Raw genomic sequence first — 18,585 nt, forward strand, 5'->3', positions numbered from 1 at the left:
CTCGTCAAGTCAACACACACACAACGATGACCAAAACCCGCGAGGTTACCAAAACCACACCAACAGCAGCCGTTAAGATAGACGTTGAAAGGATAGAAATCTACTTCCTGTGCCACACTTCAAATTAAGAGCTTTCTGACGATCGCTTCGTTTTTTTTATGGTTAACCCATTAAAGGAGTAGTTCACCCAAAAAAAAAACCCATGAAGCCTTGGATTCATGGAGATTTTTGTGTTTTTGTCGCATTCCTGAACCAATAAGTGTCCGGTAGGAAACTCAAAGAGTCTCCTATCATGACCCATCATCAAATTATTGGCTCAGGAATGAGACAAAAACAAAAAAATCTCTAAGAATTCAAGGCTTCATGGGGTGTGTAATAGGTAGGAAATAAGTCCTTTATTGAGTGAACTCAACCTGAAGCTGATTCTAAATGCCTTCTAATTTTCATAAGTTCTCTCACACTTTCTCAAGATTTTTCAGAAATAGCATCATGTATAAGCTCAGGGTGCGGAACAAAGTGACACGCTGTTGAGCTTGTATATCTGCTATTTTTGAACAAAATAGCCACAACGTTAAAATCTAAAATGTCACAAATGCTTTCCCTGATTTTGATGGGACATTTTGTTTATGCCATTGTTCCTGTATCAAACCACAACAAATACCACTGGTTCTTATTTCAGTTTGTTAGTCATGTAGTCATGATTTGTAACATACAATCGAAGTAGCTGAAAATCTGATACTAATTACTGAAATTGTGTAAGCATATTATTATAATCATCATTCTGGATTCTGAGCCATTTTAATGCTTTTACTTTGAAGGCTTAAATGTGTATCGCACTGAAGCTGACTTCACGCAACTCCTAAGAGTTTCCGGATTGGTCTTTATCACCACCTGCTGCACAGGAGTGCACACTGCACTGCTAGAGAAATAAATAGTAGTATAAACATTTTCATGTATTAAGGACGGCCAAATTGTATGTATTTTGGCCGCAGGGATACAGGATAGGTGGGCACTAGGGATATCTGGGCACCTTGATGTAAAATGTTGTCCAAAATCCTTAAGTACTGTTGTGAACATGCACGGTACATCATTATCAGACATAAATGTATCCTTCAACTTCTTCTTTATACCCATCTTCAACCTATCTTCATATAAATAGTCCTCACTAATGCTCATGATAAAAAAAAAATCTACTCACTGTCTCATAAGAGGGCTGTGGACACTTCAGAAATCTGTCTACCAGTGACATCATCGTTAGACAGGAGAAAAAAAATCAAACAAGATTTCATTTTTTTATTTAGATTTTTAATAACGCGAGAACAGTGGCTTCCATTATAGCATGCAAACTTTCCAGGAATAGAAAGCCTGCAGTTTCTATTAGCTTGGATTCCCCATCGATGATGTCACTGGTAGACAGGTTTTCTGTTTCTGTCCACAGCTCACTTCTGAGAGACAGGCCAAGTGGGAAAAAATTGTACCATTGTATAATAAGTATTAATGAGGACCAATTATATGAAAATGGGTGAAGTCATCCTTTAAGTTAAAAACATTTTCCAAATTTGTATTGTTTTACATTTTGGAAAAAATAGCAAATTTAACAGGAGGTGCCCACGTATCCGCTACCATTTTCAAAAATAGCCGATGTACAAGCTCAGCTCACAACATATTGCAGTTGTGAGCTTGTAGATAGGCTGTATAAAATAGGAATAAAGTGGTGATGCTATATTAGCTAATAATTTGATGACCGACTCCGCCGGTCATCAAATTATTAGCTTAGGAATGCGACAAAAACTAAAACATCTCCATGAATTCAAGGCTCCATGGGGTGTGTAATCGATAGAAATAGTTATTTTGGGGGTGAACTATCCCTTTTTTACTCATTTAAAAATGAGTAAAACAAGTAAATAAAAAATGCTTCCTTCAAAACTATGTTAATATTCCTTTACTATAAATGAACAGATGTTAGTTAAATCGGGAGAAATAAAATGCAACTAAAAGACAATAACATTCAAATAATTGTTTTGTTATTTTATTGATAAAAAAGGGACGAGAGCGTACTCAGACCCTTTAATGTTCGTACCTGAGGAAAGTACAGAAGGAGCATAATCCTTATTATACTGATAGTTTGGTGTCATATTGTTAATTCACATTTTGTCTCTGTCGCGTTGAAACCTCATATGTCCAAAACTGCAACAAAAATAGCAAAAGTAGCAGATCTGCAATTCAATATTTCATAAAATATCAATTATTTATAACGCTTTCGATATCTTCAAGTGGGCCCTGATCCAGAAAAGGTTGAAAAGGCTGCTGGCTTATCGGCCATTATGACCAGCAGTTACACAGCAGATGTGTCCAGATTATTAAATAAATATAATACACAAAAGATATATTGATTATTTTTGTTTCTGAGCTGCCTGACTGCTAAAACAGCAGTTTAAATAAAAGGTCAGTTTGTGTGTTTATATTTACTTGTTTACATTCTTCTTTTAAACTTATTTGTTTGCTTATAAGTAAAATCTACTAGGTTTGTCCAAAATCAGGAATCGGTATTGGACCCAGCATTCTGGCACCGGTCTGGTTCATATTATTTTATTATTATATGTCTACAGCACACATAAAGCCCCCCCCCCAAAAAATGGTTTTAACAACAACAACAACTCAAAAACCCATAACGCACTTGTGGTCTCTTAAGTTCCTCATACAGGCGAATCCTTTGCTGCATTTCGAACAGTTGAAGGGTTTCTGTCCCGTGTGAACCAGCTGGTGCGCCTTCAGGTTATTGGCCTGGTTGAAAGTCTTGCCGCACAGCGTGCACACAAACGGCCTCTCGCCCGTGTGCACGCGGTTGTGGCGCACCAGGTTCTGCACCACGCTGAAGCTCTTGCCGCACACCTCGCAGACGTAGGGCCTCTCGCCGGTGTGCGTGCGCAGGTGGAGGTTGAGGTTGTTCTGCGTGGAGAAGGTCTTCTGACACCTGGAGCAGCCGTGCGGCTTCCCCTCGGAGTGGAAGCGCCTGTGCGTCTTGAGGTAGGTGAGCGAGCTGTAGCCCTGGCCGCAGATGTCGCACGGGAAGGGCTTCGCTCTGCCGTGGACCTGGGTGGGGGCAGGCGTTCATTGCCATTAAACCATTAAGACCTGAGGCCGATTCTACAAATGTCTTTTTCATGTCAAGGACCCCCAAAATGATATGTATTTGGCCGCCGCGGACCCCAAAATGTTTTGTTCCAGGGACCCCCAGTAGCAAAGATTTGAGTTAAAAATGTATATTCAAAGATTTGCACACATTTTTTTTTTAAATAGCAGATTTACAAGCTTATATATCTGCTATTTCTGAATAGCCAAAGTATAAAATATGGTTAAAGAGGTTAAAATCTAAAATGACACAGATGCGTTCCCGTTTTTTTCCAGTTATTTGTCATACTCTGCCCTGTGCAATTTGTGTTTACAAAGCCTAAAAGCCTAAAAGCAAAAGTGTAAGTGTACTCCAATGCCAAAAACAGAATCAACCACTTGAACCCCAGCATCCATATTCTAGGGGGGGGCATTACATCTACCAGCTCACAATGCATCGCAACGTGAGCTTGTAGATCTTCAATGAAAGATTTTTTTGGGTGTAGAGTGAAACAAGAGCAGCACCAAGTACAGTTGCATCTCAGGTCTGTTTTACTAGGACTTGTGTTTTTAAGTCAAGGATACAATTGTTCTGCAGATTAAACATTTTCATAGATTTGATAGATAGTTTCATGGACAGCACTATCATCAGTGTTGTATAAATAATTTAATTTTGTTGTTTATTTGTTTACGCATCTTCTCTATTCATATGTTAGATTCATGTTATTGTGTATTTTCAGATATTTAACCACTTAAACTTGTATATCTGCTATTTTTGGCTAATGTTCTCACCAGAATAGGGATGCTAGGGTTCAAGTGGTTAATGGTTAGTGGTTAAAACTGTCACAGTTATTTTGTATGGCAGTTAATCTTCAGGTAAAATGTGATGATGGCGACGGCCCTGACCTGGAGGTGGGTCTTCAGTGCCTGAGCGGTGAGGAAACTCTTGCCGCATTCCTCGCAGGTGTGCGCCTTCTCCCCGCCGTGCGTCGTCTGGTGCCTCTTCAGGTACTGCATCGAGCGGAAGCCCTTGCCGCACTCCGTGCACACGTAGGGCTTCTCGCCCGTGTGCGTCCTCTCGTGCACCACCAGGGCGCTCTTCTGGCCGAAGCCCTTCCCGCACACGTCGCACATGAACCCCCGCTCGCCCGTGTGCGTGCGCTGGTGCACCTTAGAGAGAAAGAGAGAGACAAAGAGAGAGAGAGAGAGAGAGAGATTAGGGCTACGCAATTAACTGAAAATATATCAAAACCGATATTTAGCGCCACTAAACGACCTATAATCAAATGATAAACAATGATTTTTTGATATATATTCTTTATTTAATTTGCATATTCCCATAGAAAGGTGTCATTCACTGCCGGTGTCATGCACTGCCGCCATTTTCCTTTTTTTTTCTTTGTACATATAGTATTTTGTATTTGTTGATGACATGTATTAGTGTGCGTGTGATGAATTGAATACATAGGAACACAATGGAAACAAGCCCCCAGGGACGTTTTTGTGTTATCCTTTTAGCCTTAATGTCTTACTGTACAACGTGCTGTTTACATTTCTGACTAATAAAGTATTCAATCAATCAAAGTAAAAGTAATTTTGAAGTGAAGCCCAGCCCTAATATTCTACAGTTGATGGCGTCGTAATGCCTGATTTTACACTTGGTTGCATGCTGAAAATAGCCGATCTACAAGCTCCTAACGCGTTGTGAGCTCCCAACGCATTGTGAGCTTGTAGATCTGCTATGTTCAGAGCACAACACTCGAGCGCAGCCAAACATAAAATGTCTTGTCTTTTAGTTCTACTGGATCTCTTCTCAACTAGTCCCTCCCTAACATTTAAGTTTTTATTTGTTGACGACATTGTCAATATATTTAGTCTTAGTTTTAGTCATCATAGCTTAGTTTTTATTTAGTTTTCGTCAGTGAAAAAAGGTAGCCGACTAACATTTTTCGTCGTAGTTTTAGTCGAGAAAATTAACACTGGTTCAGGTGTTACGCTACCTTCAGGTGACTGGCCTGGGAGAAGCTCCGCTGACACAGAGGGCAGGAGAAGGCCTTCACGCCCATGTGCGTCTGCCTGTGGCGCTTCAGGTTGGCCGCCACGTTGAAGCGCTTCCCGCACTCGCCGCAGCCGAACGCCCGCTCGCCCGTGTGGACACGCTGGTGGATGTTCAGCGTGCTCCTCCGGGAGAAGCCCTTGCCGCAGAGTTCACACACGTAGGGCCTTTCCCCTGTGTGGGTCCTGAGGGTTAGGGGTGTCACCGTCATTACAGTTTAACTTGACCATTAATTGTCATACAAATAATTGCAATTATGGTAGGGTAAGTTAAAACAAAACAAGTGTTTGTTCAGTAACAGGGGTCTCCCTGTTACTGAACAAAATACATTTTCAGGTAGGTGACAACATTTCAGCCAATCAGGACATCAACACATTTATCAGCTTAATTTGTCATGTTACAGTTCCAATTTTGTCTGCTCATTTCTTTGTGTCATCACTTCCAATTTCACTAATCTGTATCCTAACTTAGTTCTCTACCCTGATTCGATAAAATTGGTATCCAGACCTAACCTTTTTTTCCCAGTTCATTAATGAGCTGGAGACATCCTGTTACTGAACAAACACGCAATGATTACTATCAGAATATAGAGCTATTTAACCAAATAAATTGTGTTTTTTTTTTTGCAATGGACAATGGAATATATGAATATAATTTTAATTTCTGAGAATCCTGAGTTGGTGTTGGCTAGACCGCACTCTCGCATCACATTGCATACTTTTAAAATAATACATAGCCGATCTACAAGCTCACAACGCATCGTGATACGACTCTTTGTGAGCCTGTAGGTCTGCTATTTCTTTACTAAAAAGAAACATTTAATGAACATGCTTCAACATGGAAACGATTCTGACGATTCTGCCAAAAATAATTGCGATTATCTCAAAATAATTAGGATGTAATAATTGTGACAAAAGCCTACCTGAGGTTAGGGCTGTCACGATTACAAAATGTAAGTTGACGATTTATTGTCATACAAATAATTGCGATTAATGATTTAATTGTGTTTTTGGCATTTGAACATAAATTGGAACATATGAATAAAAACAGATTAAAAATCTGTTTGCCTTTTAGGCTTTGTAAACAGCGCAGATATAACAAATAACATAAATAATCAAATAAATTACCGACATATTTAATAATTGTATACTTGTATAAAAAAAAATCAACGTGGAAACAATTTCGATGATTATGCAAAATAATTGCAATTATCTAAAGTAATTGCGATTAGGGCAATTATGTAGTAGTGTGTATAGTTTCAATGTACAGATTATAGACTTTTTGATATTATACTGTTTCGACTGATGATTCTTGGTTTACCTATGATCCTAGATTACTATTGCTATGCAATTGATGTATTACGTTGTGTTTTTCTTGCTTACTGTAAAGCGCTCTGGATTAAGAGCATCTGCTAAATGCCTAAATTATAAAATGTAATTGTGACAAAGGCCTATACCTGAGGTGCGCCCTCAGCCCGCTTTTCTGGCTGAAGGCCTTGCCGCAGGCGTGGCAGACGAACGTCTTGGCGCCCCAGTGGACCGTCAGCTGGTGCACGCGCACGCTGCGGCGTGCCGTGAAGCCCCGGTGGCAGGTGGGGCACTTGAACGGCTTGTCCCCCGTGTGCACGCGAAGGTGCTTGACCGCGTCGCTCCGTCGGGTGAAGCGCTTTCCGCACCCTCCTTCCTCGCATCCGAAGCTAGTGCCGGCCGCCGGCGCCGGTGCCGCCCGCGGACAGGCCTCGCCGTGGGCCTTCAGGCAGCATCTGGCCGGCAGGGCCTCGCCGCACGCCGAGCACTTCGTCGCCGTGCCCCCCGTCGTCGGCCATTTCGTGAGCTGGTGCTCCCGGAGGTGGCCCCGCGTGCCGAACACCTTCCCGCAGTGCGCGCACTTGAACGGCCTCGCCTTGCCGTGCACGGTCACCTCGTGCACCTTGACAGTGGTGGAAAAAGTACTGAAATTATTTACTTAGGTAAAAGTATCAATACTGCAATGTAGAAGTACTCTGTTACAAGTAAAAGGCGGGAATTCATAATTTACTTGAGTACAAAAAGTATTGGTATCAATATGTACTTAAAATATTTTTTTTCCCATTTCACAACTTTACAAATGTATGAAATGTATACAAATCTTTTGAAAATAGCCGATCTACAATCGGCTATTTTAATCGGCTTGTAGATCTGCTATTTTCAAATAGACAAAGTTTAATGTATGTTTTGTAATAATAATCAAAATCTCCAAAGTAACTAGCAACTAAAGTTTCAAAATAATTGTAGTGGAGTAAAAGGGGAGCGTACTCAAGTTCCCTCAACCCTATGTTCCCTCAGCCCTATGTTCCCTCAGCCTTATGTTCCCTCAGCCCTATGTTCCCTCATCCCAAATTAGACCCTATGTTCCCTCAACCCTATGTTCCCTCATCCCAAATTAGACCCTATGTTCCCTCATCCCAAAATAGACCCTATGTTCCCTCAGCCCTATATTCCCTCAGCCCTATGTTCCTTCAGCCTTATGTTCCATCAGCCCATGTAATATTCTAATGTTTTGTCTTGTCTGTCTGTCTGTCAGTATCATGTCAGTATCATGGTCAGTATCATGTCAGTATCATGTCAGTATCATGGTCAGTATCATGTCAGTATCATGTCAGTATCATGTCAGTATCATGGTCAGTATCATGTCAGTATCATGGTCAGTATCATGTCAGTATCATGGTCAGTATCATGGTCAGTATCATGGTCAGTATCATGTCAGTATCATGTCAGTATCATGGTCAGTATCATGGTCAGTATCATGTCAGTATCATGGTCAGTATCATGTCAGTATCATGGTCAGTATCATGGTCAGTGTCATGTCAGTATCATGGTCAGTATCATGTCAGTATCATGTCAGCATCATGGTCAGTATCATGGTCAGTATCATGTCAGTATCATGGTCAGTATCATGGTCAGTACCATGGTCAGTATCATGTCAGTATCATGGTCAGTATCATGTCAGTACCATGGTCAGTATCATGTCAGTATCATGGTCAGTATCATGTCAGTATCATGGTCAGTATAATGTCAGTATCATGGTCAGTATCATGGTCAGTATCATGGTCAGTACCATGGTCAGTATCATGTCAGTATCATGGTCAGTATCATGTCAGTATCATGGTCAGTATCATGTCAGTATCATGGTCAGTATCATGGTCAGTATCATGTCAGCATCATGGTCAGTATCATGGTCAGTAGCATGGTCAGCATCATGGTCAGTCATGGTCATGGTCAGTAGCATGGTCAGCATCATGGTCAGTATCATGTCAGTATCATGGTCAGTATCATGGTCAGTATCATGTCAGCATCATGGTCAGTATCATGGTCAGTAGCATGGTCAGCATCATGGTCAGTCATGGTCATGGTCATCATGGTCAAGTTTTCCTTGTGACATAATGTACACGTATACGTACCCCCAGAACATATGCTTTCAACACGTACAATTTAAGGTTATTTGGCGCGGCTCCGACGCCCCGTGGGTCCGAAAGCCGAAATCCGGGCTCAAAAAGGGTGGAAAAAGAGCAGATCCACAAGCTTGTAAAAGCCTGTAAAGCCTGTTGTCGTGGGGTGCAATACCACCGGCGGCCACAGGTGGCACCGTCCCCGGTCCATGGTCCCCCAGGGGTCCATGGACCACCTCAGTGCCCGGGACGGTGTCTCCCGGGGCGGGTAGAGCGGGCGAGTGTGAACCCGGCACTGTGCCGGGAGGCACTGGGCTCCCTGGCCCTTCCCCTGTGTGAAGGGGGAAGCCAGGGAGAAGGGCCGACTGGTGCCATCGGATAGGTAGGGACCATGCCCAGGAAGAGGCACCTTCCTGGGGGAAGCGATGGGGCTAAGTGTCCACATGGAGCCAGGGACCCCCGGGGGTCCCCGGTCCACCTCCATGCCCAGGGACGGTGGCTCCCGAGGCGGGTAAGGGCGGCCGGCGGGTCCCCGGTCGTGGGTCTGGAAAAGGGACAAAGTCCTGCCGTGGAAAAAGAGCAGATCCACAAGCCTGGATAGGCCTGTGGTGGCTGCGGGGCGCAATACCGGCCGTGTCCACAAGGCCCTCCCCGGTCCATGGTCCCCCCCAGGGGTCCCCGGCCCACCTCCGCGCCCAGGGATGGTGGCTCCCGGGGCGGGTAGAGCAACCGACATGGTGCAACATATTCGGGGGCGTCCCCGTGCCTCGCAGGGCCATGGATCCTGGAGGTTGCAGCCTGAAGTGTTGCAGCCTCAGGTAATAATTGTAGTGGAGTAAAAGGGGAGCGTACTCAAGTTCCCTCAACCCTATGTTCCCTCAGCCCTATGTTCCCTCAGCCTTATGTTCCCTCAGCCTTATGTTCCCTCAGCCCTATGTTCCCTCAGCCTTATGTTCCCTCAGCCCTATGTTCCCTCATCCCAAATTAGACCCTATGTTCCCTCAACCCTATGTTCCCTCATCCCAAATTAGACCCTATGTTCCCTCATCCCAAAATAGACCCTATGTTCCCTCAGCCCTATATTCCCTCAGCCCTATGTTCCTTCAGCCTTATGTTCCATCAGCCCATGTAATATTCTAATGTTTTGTCTTGTCTGTCTGTCTGTCAGTATCATGTCAGTATCATGGTCAGTATCATGTCAGTATCATGTCAGTATCATGGTCAGTATCATGTCAGTATCATGTCAGTATCATGTCAGTATCATGGTCAGTATCATGTCAGTATCATGGTCAGTATCATGTCAGTATCATGGTCAGTATCATGGTCAGTATCATGGTCAGTATCATGTCAGTATCATGTCAGTATCATGGTCAGTATCATGGTCAGTATCATGTCAGTATCATGGTCAGTATCATGTCAGTATCATGGTCAGTATCATGGTCAGTGTCATGTCAGTATCATGTCAGTATCATGGTCAGTATCATGGTCAGTATCATGTCAGTATCATGGTCAGTATCATGTCAGTATCATGTCAGTATCATGGTCAGTATCATGTCAGTATCATGTCAGTATCATGTCAGTATCATGGTCAGTATCATGGTCAGTATCATGGTCAGTATCATGTCAGTATCATGGTCAGTATCATGGTCAGTATCATGTCAGTATCATGGTCAGTATCATGTCAGTATCATGTCAGTATCATGGTCAGTATCATGTCAGTATCATGGTCAGTATCATGGTCAGTATCATGGTCAGTATCATGTCAGTATCATGTCAGTATCATGGTCAGTATCATGGTCAGTATCATGTCAGTATCATGGTCAGTATCATGTCAGTATCATGTCAGCATCATGGTCAGTATCATGGTCAGTATCATGTCAGTATCATGGTCAGTATCATGGTCAGTACCATGGTCAGTATCATGTCAGTATCATGGTCAGTATCATGTCAGTACCATGGTCAGTATCATGTCAGTATCATGGTCAGTATCATGTCAGTATCATGGTCAGTATAATGTCAGTATCATGGTCAGTATCATGGTCAGTATCATGGTCAGTACCATGGTCAGTATCATGTCAGTATCATGGTCAGTATCATGTCAGTATCATGGTCAGTATCATGTCAGTATCATGGTCAGTATCATGGTCAGTATCATGTCAGCATCATGGTCAGTATCATGGTCAGTAGCATGGTCAGCATCATGGTCAGTCATGGTCATGGTCATCATGGTCAAGTTTTCCTTGTGACATAATGTACACGTATACGTACCCCCAGAACATATGCTTTCAACACGTACAATTTAAGGTTATTTGGCGCGGCTCCGACGCCCCGTGGGTCCGAAAGCCGAAATCCGGGCTCAAAAAGGGTGGAAAAAGAGCAGATCCACAAGCTTGTAAAAGCCTGTAAAGCCTGTTGTCGTGGGGTGCAATACCACCGGCGGCCACAGGTGGCACCGTCCCCGGTCCATGGTCCCCCAGGGGTCCATGGACCACCTCAGTGCCCGGGACGGTGTCTCCCGGGGCGGGTAGAGCGGGCGAGTGTGAACCCGGCACTGTGCCGGGAGGCACTGGGCTCCCTGGCCCTTCCCCTGTGTGAAGGGGGAAGCCAGGGAGAAGGGCCGACTGGTGCCATCGGATAGGTAGGGACCATGCCCAGGAAGAGGCACCTTCCTGGGGGAAGCGATGGGGCTAAGTGTCCACATGGAGCCAGGGACCCCCGGGGGTCCCCGGTCCACCTCCATGCCCAGGGACGGTGGCTCCCGAGGCGGGTAAGGGCGGCCGGCGGGTCCCCGGTCGTGGGTCTGGAAAAGGGACAAAGTCCTGCCGTGGAAAAAGAGCAGATCCACAAGCCTGGATAGGCCTGTGGTGGCTGCGGGGCGCAATACCGGCCGTGTCCACAAGGCCCTCCCCGGTCCATGGTCCCCCCCAGGGGTCCCCGGCCCACCTCCGCGCCCAGGGATGGTGGCTCCCGGGGCGGGTAGAGCAACCGACATGGTGCAACATATTCGGGGGCGTCCCCGTGCCTCGCAGGGCCATGGATCCTGGAGGTTGCAGCCTGAAGTGTTGCAGCCTCAGGTCGCCCTGGGCTCCCTGGCTCTCCCCTGGTGGAGAGTGGGAAGCTACGGACAAGGGCCAACTGGTGCCATAGGATAGCTAGGGCGACGGAGCCTCGCCCGACGCGAGGCTCCGTCTGGGGGGGGCGCGGGCCGCCTTGCCCTGGATCTCCGCGTCGTACCTCCCTGTCCCCTCCCCGTGGCCCAGGAGGCGTCCCGCTCGTCACTGCCTCCCTCCTGTGAAAAAGTCTCCCGGTCGGGACGCCCACTCACTCTAGAACGTACCTGTGGAGCTTGGCCGTGGCGATGCCCGACGCGAGGCTCCGTCTGGGGCGGCCCAGGTGGGCCGAGCGGCGATGGCCATGAAATTGGAGGCCACGGTGGCCATCGGGCTTATGGGAAGACAGAGGCCTCCGCTCGGGCACGGCCGGGCGGATGGGCGCCCTGGAGGTCCTCGGAGAGCCCAGGAGGATCTGGGGTCCACCATGGCCCCCTCTTTTGAAATTCTCTCCCGGTACAATCGGCAACTTTTCCCAGACCGGATATGTTGATCCGGCGTGCGGATGCTCTGGACGGACGGTAGGCCTGCCCGAATGCAGGGCCCGCCGTCTGCCACGGTGGCCACTCTAGTCAAAGCACTGTGTTCCGGGAACCACGCCGCCCGCAAGGGCCGTGGAACCCACAATTGATTCTGACCGATTGGTAATCGTAGCCCGCCTCTTGCAAGGGCCCCGCCGGCACCTCTAGGTGCACCTCTGGTTGCTCGGCGGACGCTGCCGACCAGGCGCGGCGGGACCACGTGCAGAGAGGCCCCGGCCTCCTCCCCACTCCTCCATGGCCCACCCCGACCTAGCGAGACCGAGACGGGGGTCTCCGCGGACCGGCAACCCCACGGTGCGCGCCTCACCTGGGCCGTCGGAGCTGCACCACGTAGCCACAATTTAATGTTGTGGTCACCATCATCATCGGTGTAAAGAAAAGTTTATGAAGTCTTATAACTTAGAACGTACTAATAATATATCTATATATAGTCTAATACCTTTGGGGGATACCTTGGGGAGCCTGGGGGAACCCAACAGGTGACCCCAACAGCACATTATGGAAGGGCCATTATGTGACACTGAAGGAACGGCTGAGGGAAGATAGGGTCTAATTTGGGATGAGGGAACATAGGGCTGAGGGAACATAGGGCCTAATTTGGGATGAGGGAACATAGGGCTGAGGGAACATAGGGTCTAATTTGGGATGAGGGAACATAGGGTTGAGGGAACATAGGGCTGAGGGAACATAGGGACTAATTTGGATAAAATAAAATTGTTAGGGATTGAGGGAACATAGGGCTGAGGGAACATAGGCATGACCCCGAGTAGAAGTACAATATTTGCCTCTGAGATGTAGTGGAGCAGAAGTAAAAGTACTGAATATTGGAAATACTCCAATGAAAGTAAAAACACCTCAAAATTGTACTTAAGTACAGTACTTGAGCAAACAGTTACTTCACATCACTGCACCTTGACACTGCACTTGGCCGAGAAGCCCTTGCCGCAGAGCGAGCACTTGAACGGCCTCTCGTGGCCGTGCGCGCGCACGCGCAGGTTGCCCCGCCGGGCGAAGGTGCTCTTGCAGAGCTTGCACGAGTACGGCCCGGCGGCGGCGGCGGGTTTCTGGCCCACGGTCTTCTTCCTGGTTTTCCTCCTCTCGCGGGGGGCCGGGGGGTCGTCGTCCTCCATTTGTCGGGGTGAAGGGGGAGCGGGTTGTTGTTCACTTTGGACGCTCGCCTCCTCCTGCGTCCCCCCCGGAGCGAGGAGGAGGAGGCGGTTGTCCTTTACCTCCTCCTTCTGCACCTCCTCCTCCTCTGTGGGGAGGTGGTGGTGGTGGTGTGTGGCTTCCTTTGTGGAAGGTTCAGCTGCTGTGTCTGTCGTGGACGCTGCGTGTGAACAAGGTGAGCGGTAAACATTCGTATCGTCTCTGTCGGGTGGAAACCTCATTATGTCCAAAACTGTAACTTTTCAGGATTCAAATTCAAAAGCATCAAAAGTAGCAGATCTGCTACGTTTGATGCTTTTGTGTGATGATGCAGTATGATCAATTAGGGCGTTCATTTACGGAAAAACACAAGAAGTTAAAATATGGATAGGATGTTTCTGCCCGACAGCAACGATATGAAGTAACATGGCATGTTGATGAAAAATGTCACTCTTATCACTTTAACAACTTAAAGGAGTAGTTCACCCAAAAGATGACTTATTTTCTATCAATTACACACCCCATGAAGCCTTGAATTCATTTAGATTTAGACAATAATTTGATGACTGGCGGAGTCTCCGGTAGGACACTTGCGGACTCTTCAATGCGACAAAAAATAACAAATCTCCACTAATTCAAGGCTTCATGGGGTGTGTAAGTAAAAAAAGTAGTAATTTTTTGGGTGAACTAATCCTTTAAGCCCTATATACTTTGTCATACTTTGTCAACAAATAGGGAAAATGAACCTATAGACTGGCTATGTTTGGACAAAAAAAATAAATATATATATATATATAATAATAATTGATAATGTTGGTTAATTTAATTGAGAATATGTTGGCATTGGTCTGTACTCACAGCTGAGCTGCAGTGCATCCTTCGACTTCTGACAATGAATGAACCACTCTGCTGCTTCTACAGACTGACACACACACACACACACACACACACACACACACACACACACACACACACACACACACACACACACACACACACACACACACACACACACACACACACACACACGTTTTAGGATGGCAATTTTTTCTTGATATAGTAAATGCTTTATACTTTTTTCTTGGCATTTTGACCTGGAATGCATCTGTGTCACTTTAGATTTCTTTGGCTATTATTCAAAAATAGCAGATATACAAGCTCATGGCGCGGCACCGAGTGCCGCGCCATGAGCTTGTAGATCTGCTATTTTTTGAAATATCTTGAAAAAATATTTTTAGATTTTTTTCCAAAAACTGTTAGGATTTAGATTTGTTTTAAGAATCGCCTCAGGTCTTAATGGGTTAAACCTAACCCTAAACCTAACCTCTAAGGAACATACCTAATCCTAACGCTGACCCCAATCTGAATTGTAGAAATTGTAACCTTTAGCTTTAAAAAGCTTTGTAAACCATGAAAACAACAGATTTGTGACCCCCATGTTCCCAGAGACACATTTTTTTTCAGATGGGGGTCTGTGGCCATTGGTCCTTGACATGAAACTGAGAACCACTGATCTATTAATCTCTCAAGACACATTCTGCCAACAGCAGAATGTGTCAGCACCACTGCCCTAAACATGTAGTGTTGTTGTTAGTAGGAATAAACACAGAAGCACCCGGGAGGAAGTGGACTAAGAAAGGGGTGGAGCCAAACCGAGTTCCTGTTTCTACACAAAAAAAGGTGCTGCCCCCAGAGGCAAAAACAAACATTCCCCCCCCCTTTTGGGTTCCCAGATTGCTGATCTACAAACACCTGTAGTAAAACCTGTGTAGTATCCTCCTCCTCTGTGACTGCCATCCTCCCCTTCGCCTCCTCATCCTCTCGGTGGAGCTTCCTCTGCAGGGTGTTGTTGACCTCCTCCTCCACCAGTCTGAGCAGCTCCTCCGCCACCTCCTGCGAGAGCCTCCTCATCACACACCACAGCTGCACACATGGACAGATTTTTCATTTTAGTTTAAGTTCATTTTGATTGATTTGTTTTTCTAATTCACTTAGTTTTAATTAGTTTCTAGAGCGGATTTACTAGTTTTTATTTTTGATAATGCTAATAGTTTTAGTTGGTTTTTATTAGTTTTAGTGTTAGTTTTAGTTCATTTATACTTTCGGCCCTTTTCTATCCTGCACCAAATAAACAAATAAGTCAGGTGCAGGATTGAAAAGGGCCAGATAAGAGTAAGTATTGTGTAATAAAAAACTGGAGAAAAGATAAAACACTGCAGCTTCATCAAACTCTTAACTTGATCCCATTCAAGGACAAGGACAGTAGATCTCCACTTATTTATCATCTTTATGACTTGATACTTGTGTGTAATATTTGGATTAATAAATGATCGATACCAACCCATTAAAACCAGGAAAGCATCTGTGTCATCTTTTTTATTTTAACCACTTTGACCATATTTTAGCTAACATTTGAAACTCAAATATTTGCTTCTGGGGGTCCCTGGAACAAAATATTTTGGGATGGGGGTCCGTGGCCAAATACATATAATTTTGGGGGTCCTTGACATGAAAAAGGTTGAGCATCATCATATGTTTTTCAGAAAACTGCTTTAGAAGACATTTGTAGACTCAGGACTCAGGTCATGATCATTATTCCACACCAGTGGTGTAAAGTAATTAAGTATTAAGTATTGTACTTAAGTACAATTTTGAGGTATTTGTACTTTACTTGAGTATTTCAAATTTTCGGCACTTTTACTTCTACTCCACTACGCAAATATTGTACTTTTTACTCTAATAGAATTATTTGAAAACTTTAGCTATAGTTACTTTGTACATTTAAATTTAAATATTATTACAAAACATACTGTAACCACTTCAGCCCTATATATACTTTGGCTATTTGAATAATTTGAAATAGCATATCTACAGGCTTGTAGATCTGCTGTTTTCACAAGATTATACAGTATACATTTTGAACTTGCAAAATGGGATTCTGCCTGATGAGTACTTTCTACTTTTGGTACTCAAAGTACATTTTGATGGCAATACCTTTGTATTTCACTCAAGTAAATTTGTAATTCCGGACTTTTACTTGTGACAGAGTATTTCTACATTGCGGTATTGATACTCTTACTTAAAGGGATATTTCACTTTCAAAAAAACTTTTGGTCATTTTATGGTCTACTCAGGCTTTAGTGAGCCCTCCAGACCGTTTTTAAGTTGCTTTATTCAGTATTTAGATATTTGATATTCATTTTACCAGCCACGCCCCCTTCCTATACAAACCCATTATAACTTAAAACTAAAAATGTAATCTGTTTAACCATCAAAAACACCCGTCCTTGGTTCTGGTGACTCACCCTGCCCTCCTAATGCGTGAGGGGGCCGTGTTTTTTTGATTACTTTTTTCATTTATTTTTAATATTTTTTTTTGGAAAATGAAAAAATTAAATACAAAAAATATATATTAAAAATAAATGAAAAAAGTAATAAAAAAAACACGGCCCCCTCACACATTAGGAGGGCAGGGTGAGTCACCAGAACCAAGGACGGGTGTTTTTGATGGTTAAAAAGGTTAAAAATTGAGTTTTAAGTTATAATGGGTTTGTATAGGAAGGGGGCGTGGCTGGTAAAATGAATATCAAATATCTAAATACTGAATAAAGTAACTTAACAATGGTCTGGAGGGCTCACTAAAGCCTGAGTAGACTATAAAATGACCAAAAGTTTTTTTGAAAGTGAAATATCCCTTTAAGTAAAACATGTGAGTACATCACCTCTGTCTCCCTGTGTGTTGTTGTCATGTCCTCTTGATCAGCTGTGAACTCCTTACAGAGTTGACTTATTTCCACAACAAACCGCTCCATGACGTCATTAAAGGGTTGTTTTAAACGTATGACGTCATTAAATGGTTGTTTTAAACGTAACGACATGTTTTCAATCTTTTAAAGATCTAAAACAAACCCAAAAGTGTGTTGTTGGCGGAAAGTGAAGAGGTGTTTGTTGTTTTTGCGACAGCGTAAAGTGAAGTGGTGTTTGTTGTTTTTGCGACAGCGTTAGGGTTGCCATGTTTTGTGAGAGAAACCAGGTCTATGAAAACAAGCCCAAAAGAATCCACGCGACGCGTTGTGAGCTTGTAGATCTGTTATTTTCTAAAACTCTTGCAATAAAATGTGGAATATTTGGAATATTGTTTGAAAATTGTAACTTGTGCAAATCTGGTACGGGGCTCCCTGGCACAAAACATTTTCAGATGGGGGACAAATATTAATAATACATATTAATGTGGGGGTCCGTCCACCGTACTCACATTTGAAAACCACTGGTTAAAATAATAAAAGAAGATTGTGAAACAAGCCCAAATAAACAACTACACTTTAGAAACAAGTCCAAATAAACATCTACATTTACAAAGCCAAATAAACAACTTCACTATAGAAACAAGGCCAAATAAACAACTACACTTTAGAAACAAACCGCTCAGTGGTGCAGTTAGAGCATACATGGGCAACTGGCGGCCCGGGGGCCACATGCGGCCCCCACCCTCACTTAATGCGGCCCGCAAGTTAATATCAGAATACTTATATATTATTGATTTCAGCTGTTACAATTCCAAACATGCAAACATGACCCTTTTTAATTACTTCAGTCTATATTAGTAGCTTGATGACTTGTATTAAAATTCTATTGAATGTGTATAGGGTTTATAGTGGCTAGTTGATGCTATATATATCAAAAATAAAAAAATAAAGTCTGGGGAGTGGGGACCCCTGGGGCTCCCCGGACCCCAGTCTGAGAATCACTGTGCTATTGTATAGTCTAGTGTGATAACATGTCAATCAGTAAACACCGAAGGAGAGCTGTGTTGATAAGGCCAGGTTATTCATATATTTTCATACATTTCCATGCAAGTATGGACATATGGTGTCAACATGGCAAAAAAGCACTGGTAGTCGGTACTCTTGGTTTCTGCTGGGAACAGGGTTCGATTCCATGCAGCGCTGTTTCACCTTTGTCCTGTTGTGTATGTTTACATTAAATGTTAGCACTCAATTCATTGATTCATAATACCTGAATGCACTCTTATTATAATATATCAAGCAGATAGCCCTGTGATTACCTGTGATCGCATCTTTAGCACATACTCCTATGTCATGGTGTATTAGTCGGCACAGTGGATTAATATTTCGATCGATCTGGGATGTTAAAATTGTGCTAGACTGTGGCCAATGAATTGCCTCTTCAGCT

At 44.1% G+C, this 18,585-nt stretch overlaps 1 protein-coding gene across 1 annotated transcript; it reads right to left on the minus strand.

Annotated features, from left to right (window-relative positions):
* Positions 1–2,655: 2,655 nt before the first annotated feature.
* Positions 2,656–17,323, minus strand: LOC311059102 (uncharacterized protein). The gene is made up of 8 exons (XM_084076735.1): positions 17,115–17,323; positions 15,145–15,315; positions 14,251–14,314; positions 13,158–13,573; positions 6,624–7,096; positions 5,112–5,352; positions 4,018–4,281; positions 2,656–3,093 (listed from the first exon to the last, which is right to left on the minus strand). Exons 1-8 carry the CDS (start codon positions 17,268–17,270, stop codon positions 2,659–2,661), a joined length of 2,220 nt encoding a protein of 739 aa, XP_083932861.1. The 5' UTR covers positions 17,271–17,323; the 3' UTR covers positions 2,656–2,658.
* Positions 17,324–18,585: the final 1,262 nt, after the last annotated feature.

This window comes from Gymnoscopelus microlampas (genome assembly GCF_963454915.1).
Source record: "Gymnoscopelus microlampas genome assembly, chromosome: 13".
Lineage (NCBI taxonomy): Eukaryota > Metazoa > Chordata > Actinopteri > Myctophiformes > Myctophidae > Gymnoscopelus > Gymnoscopelus microlampas.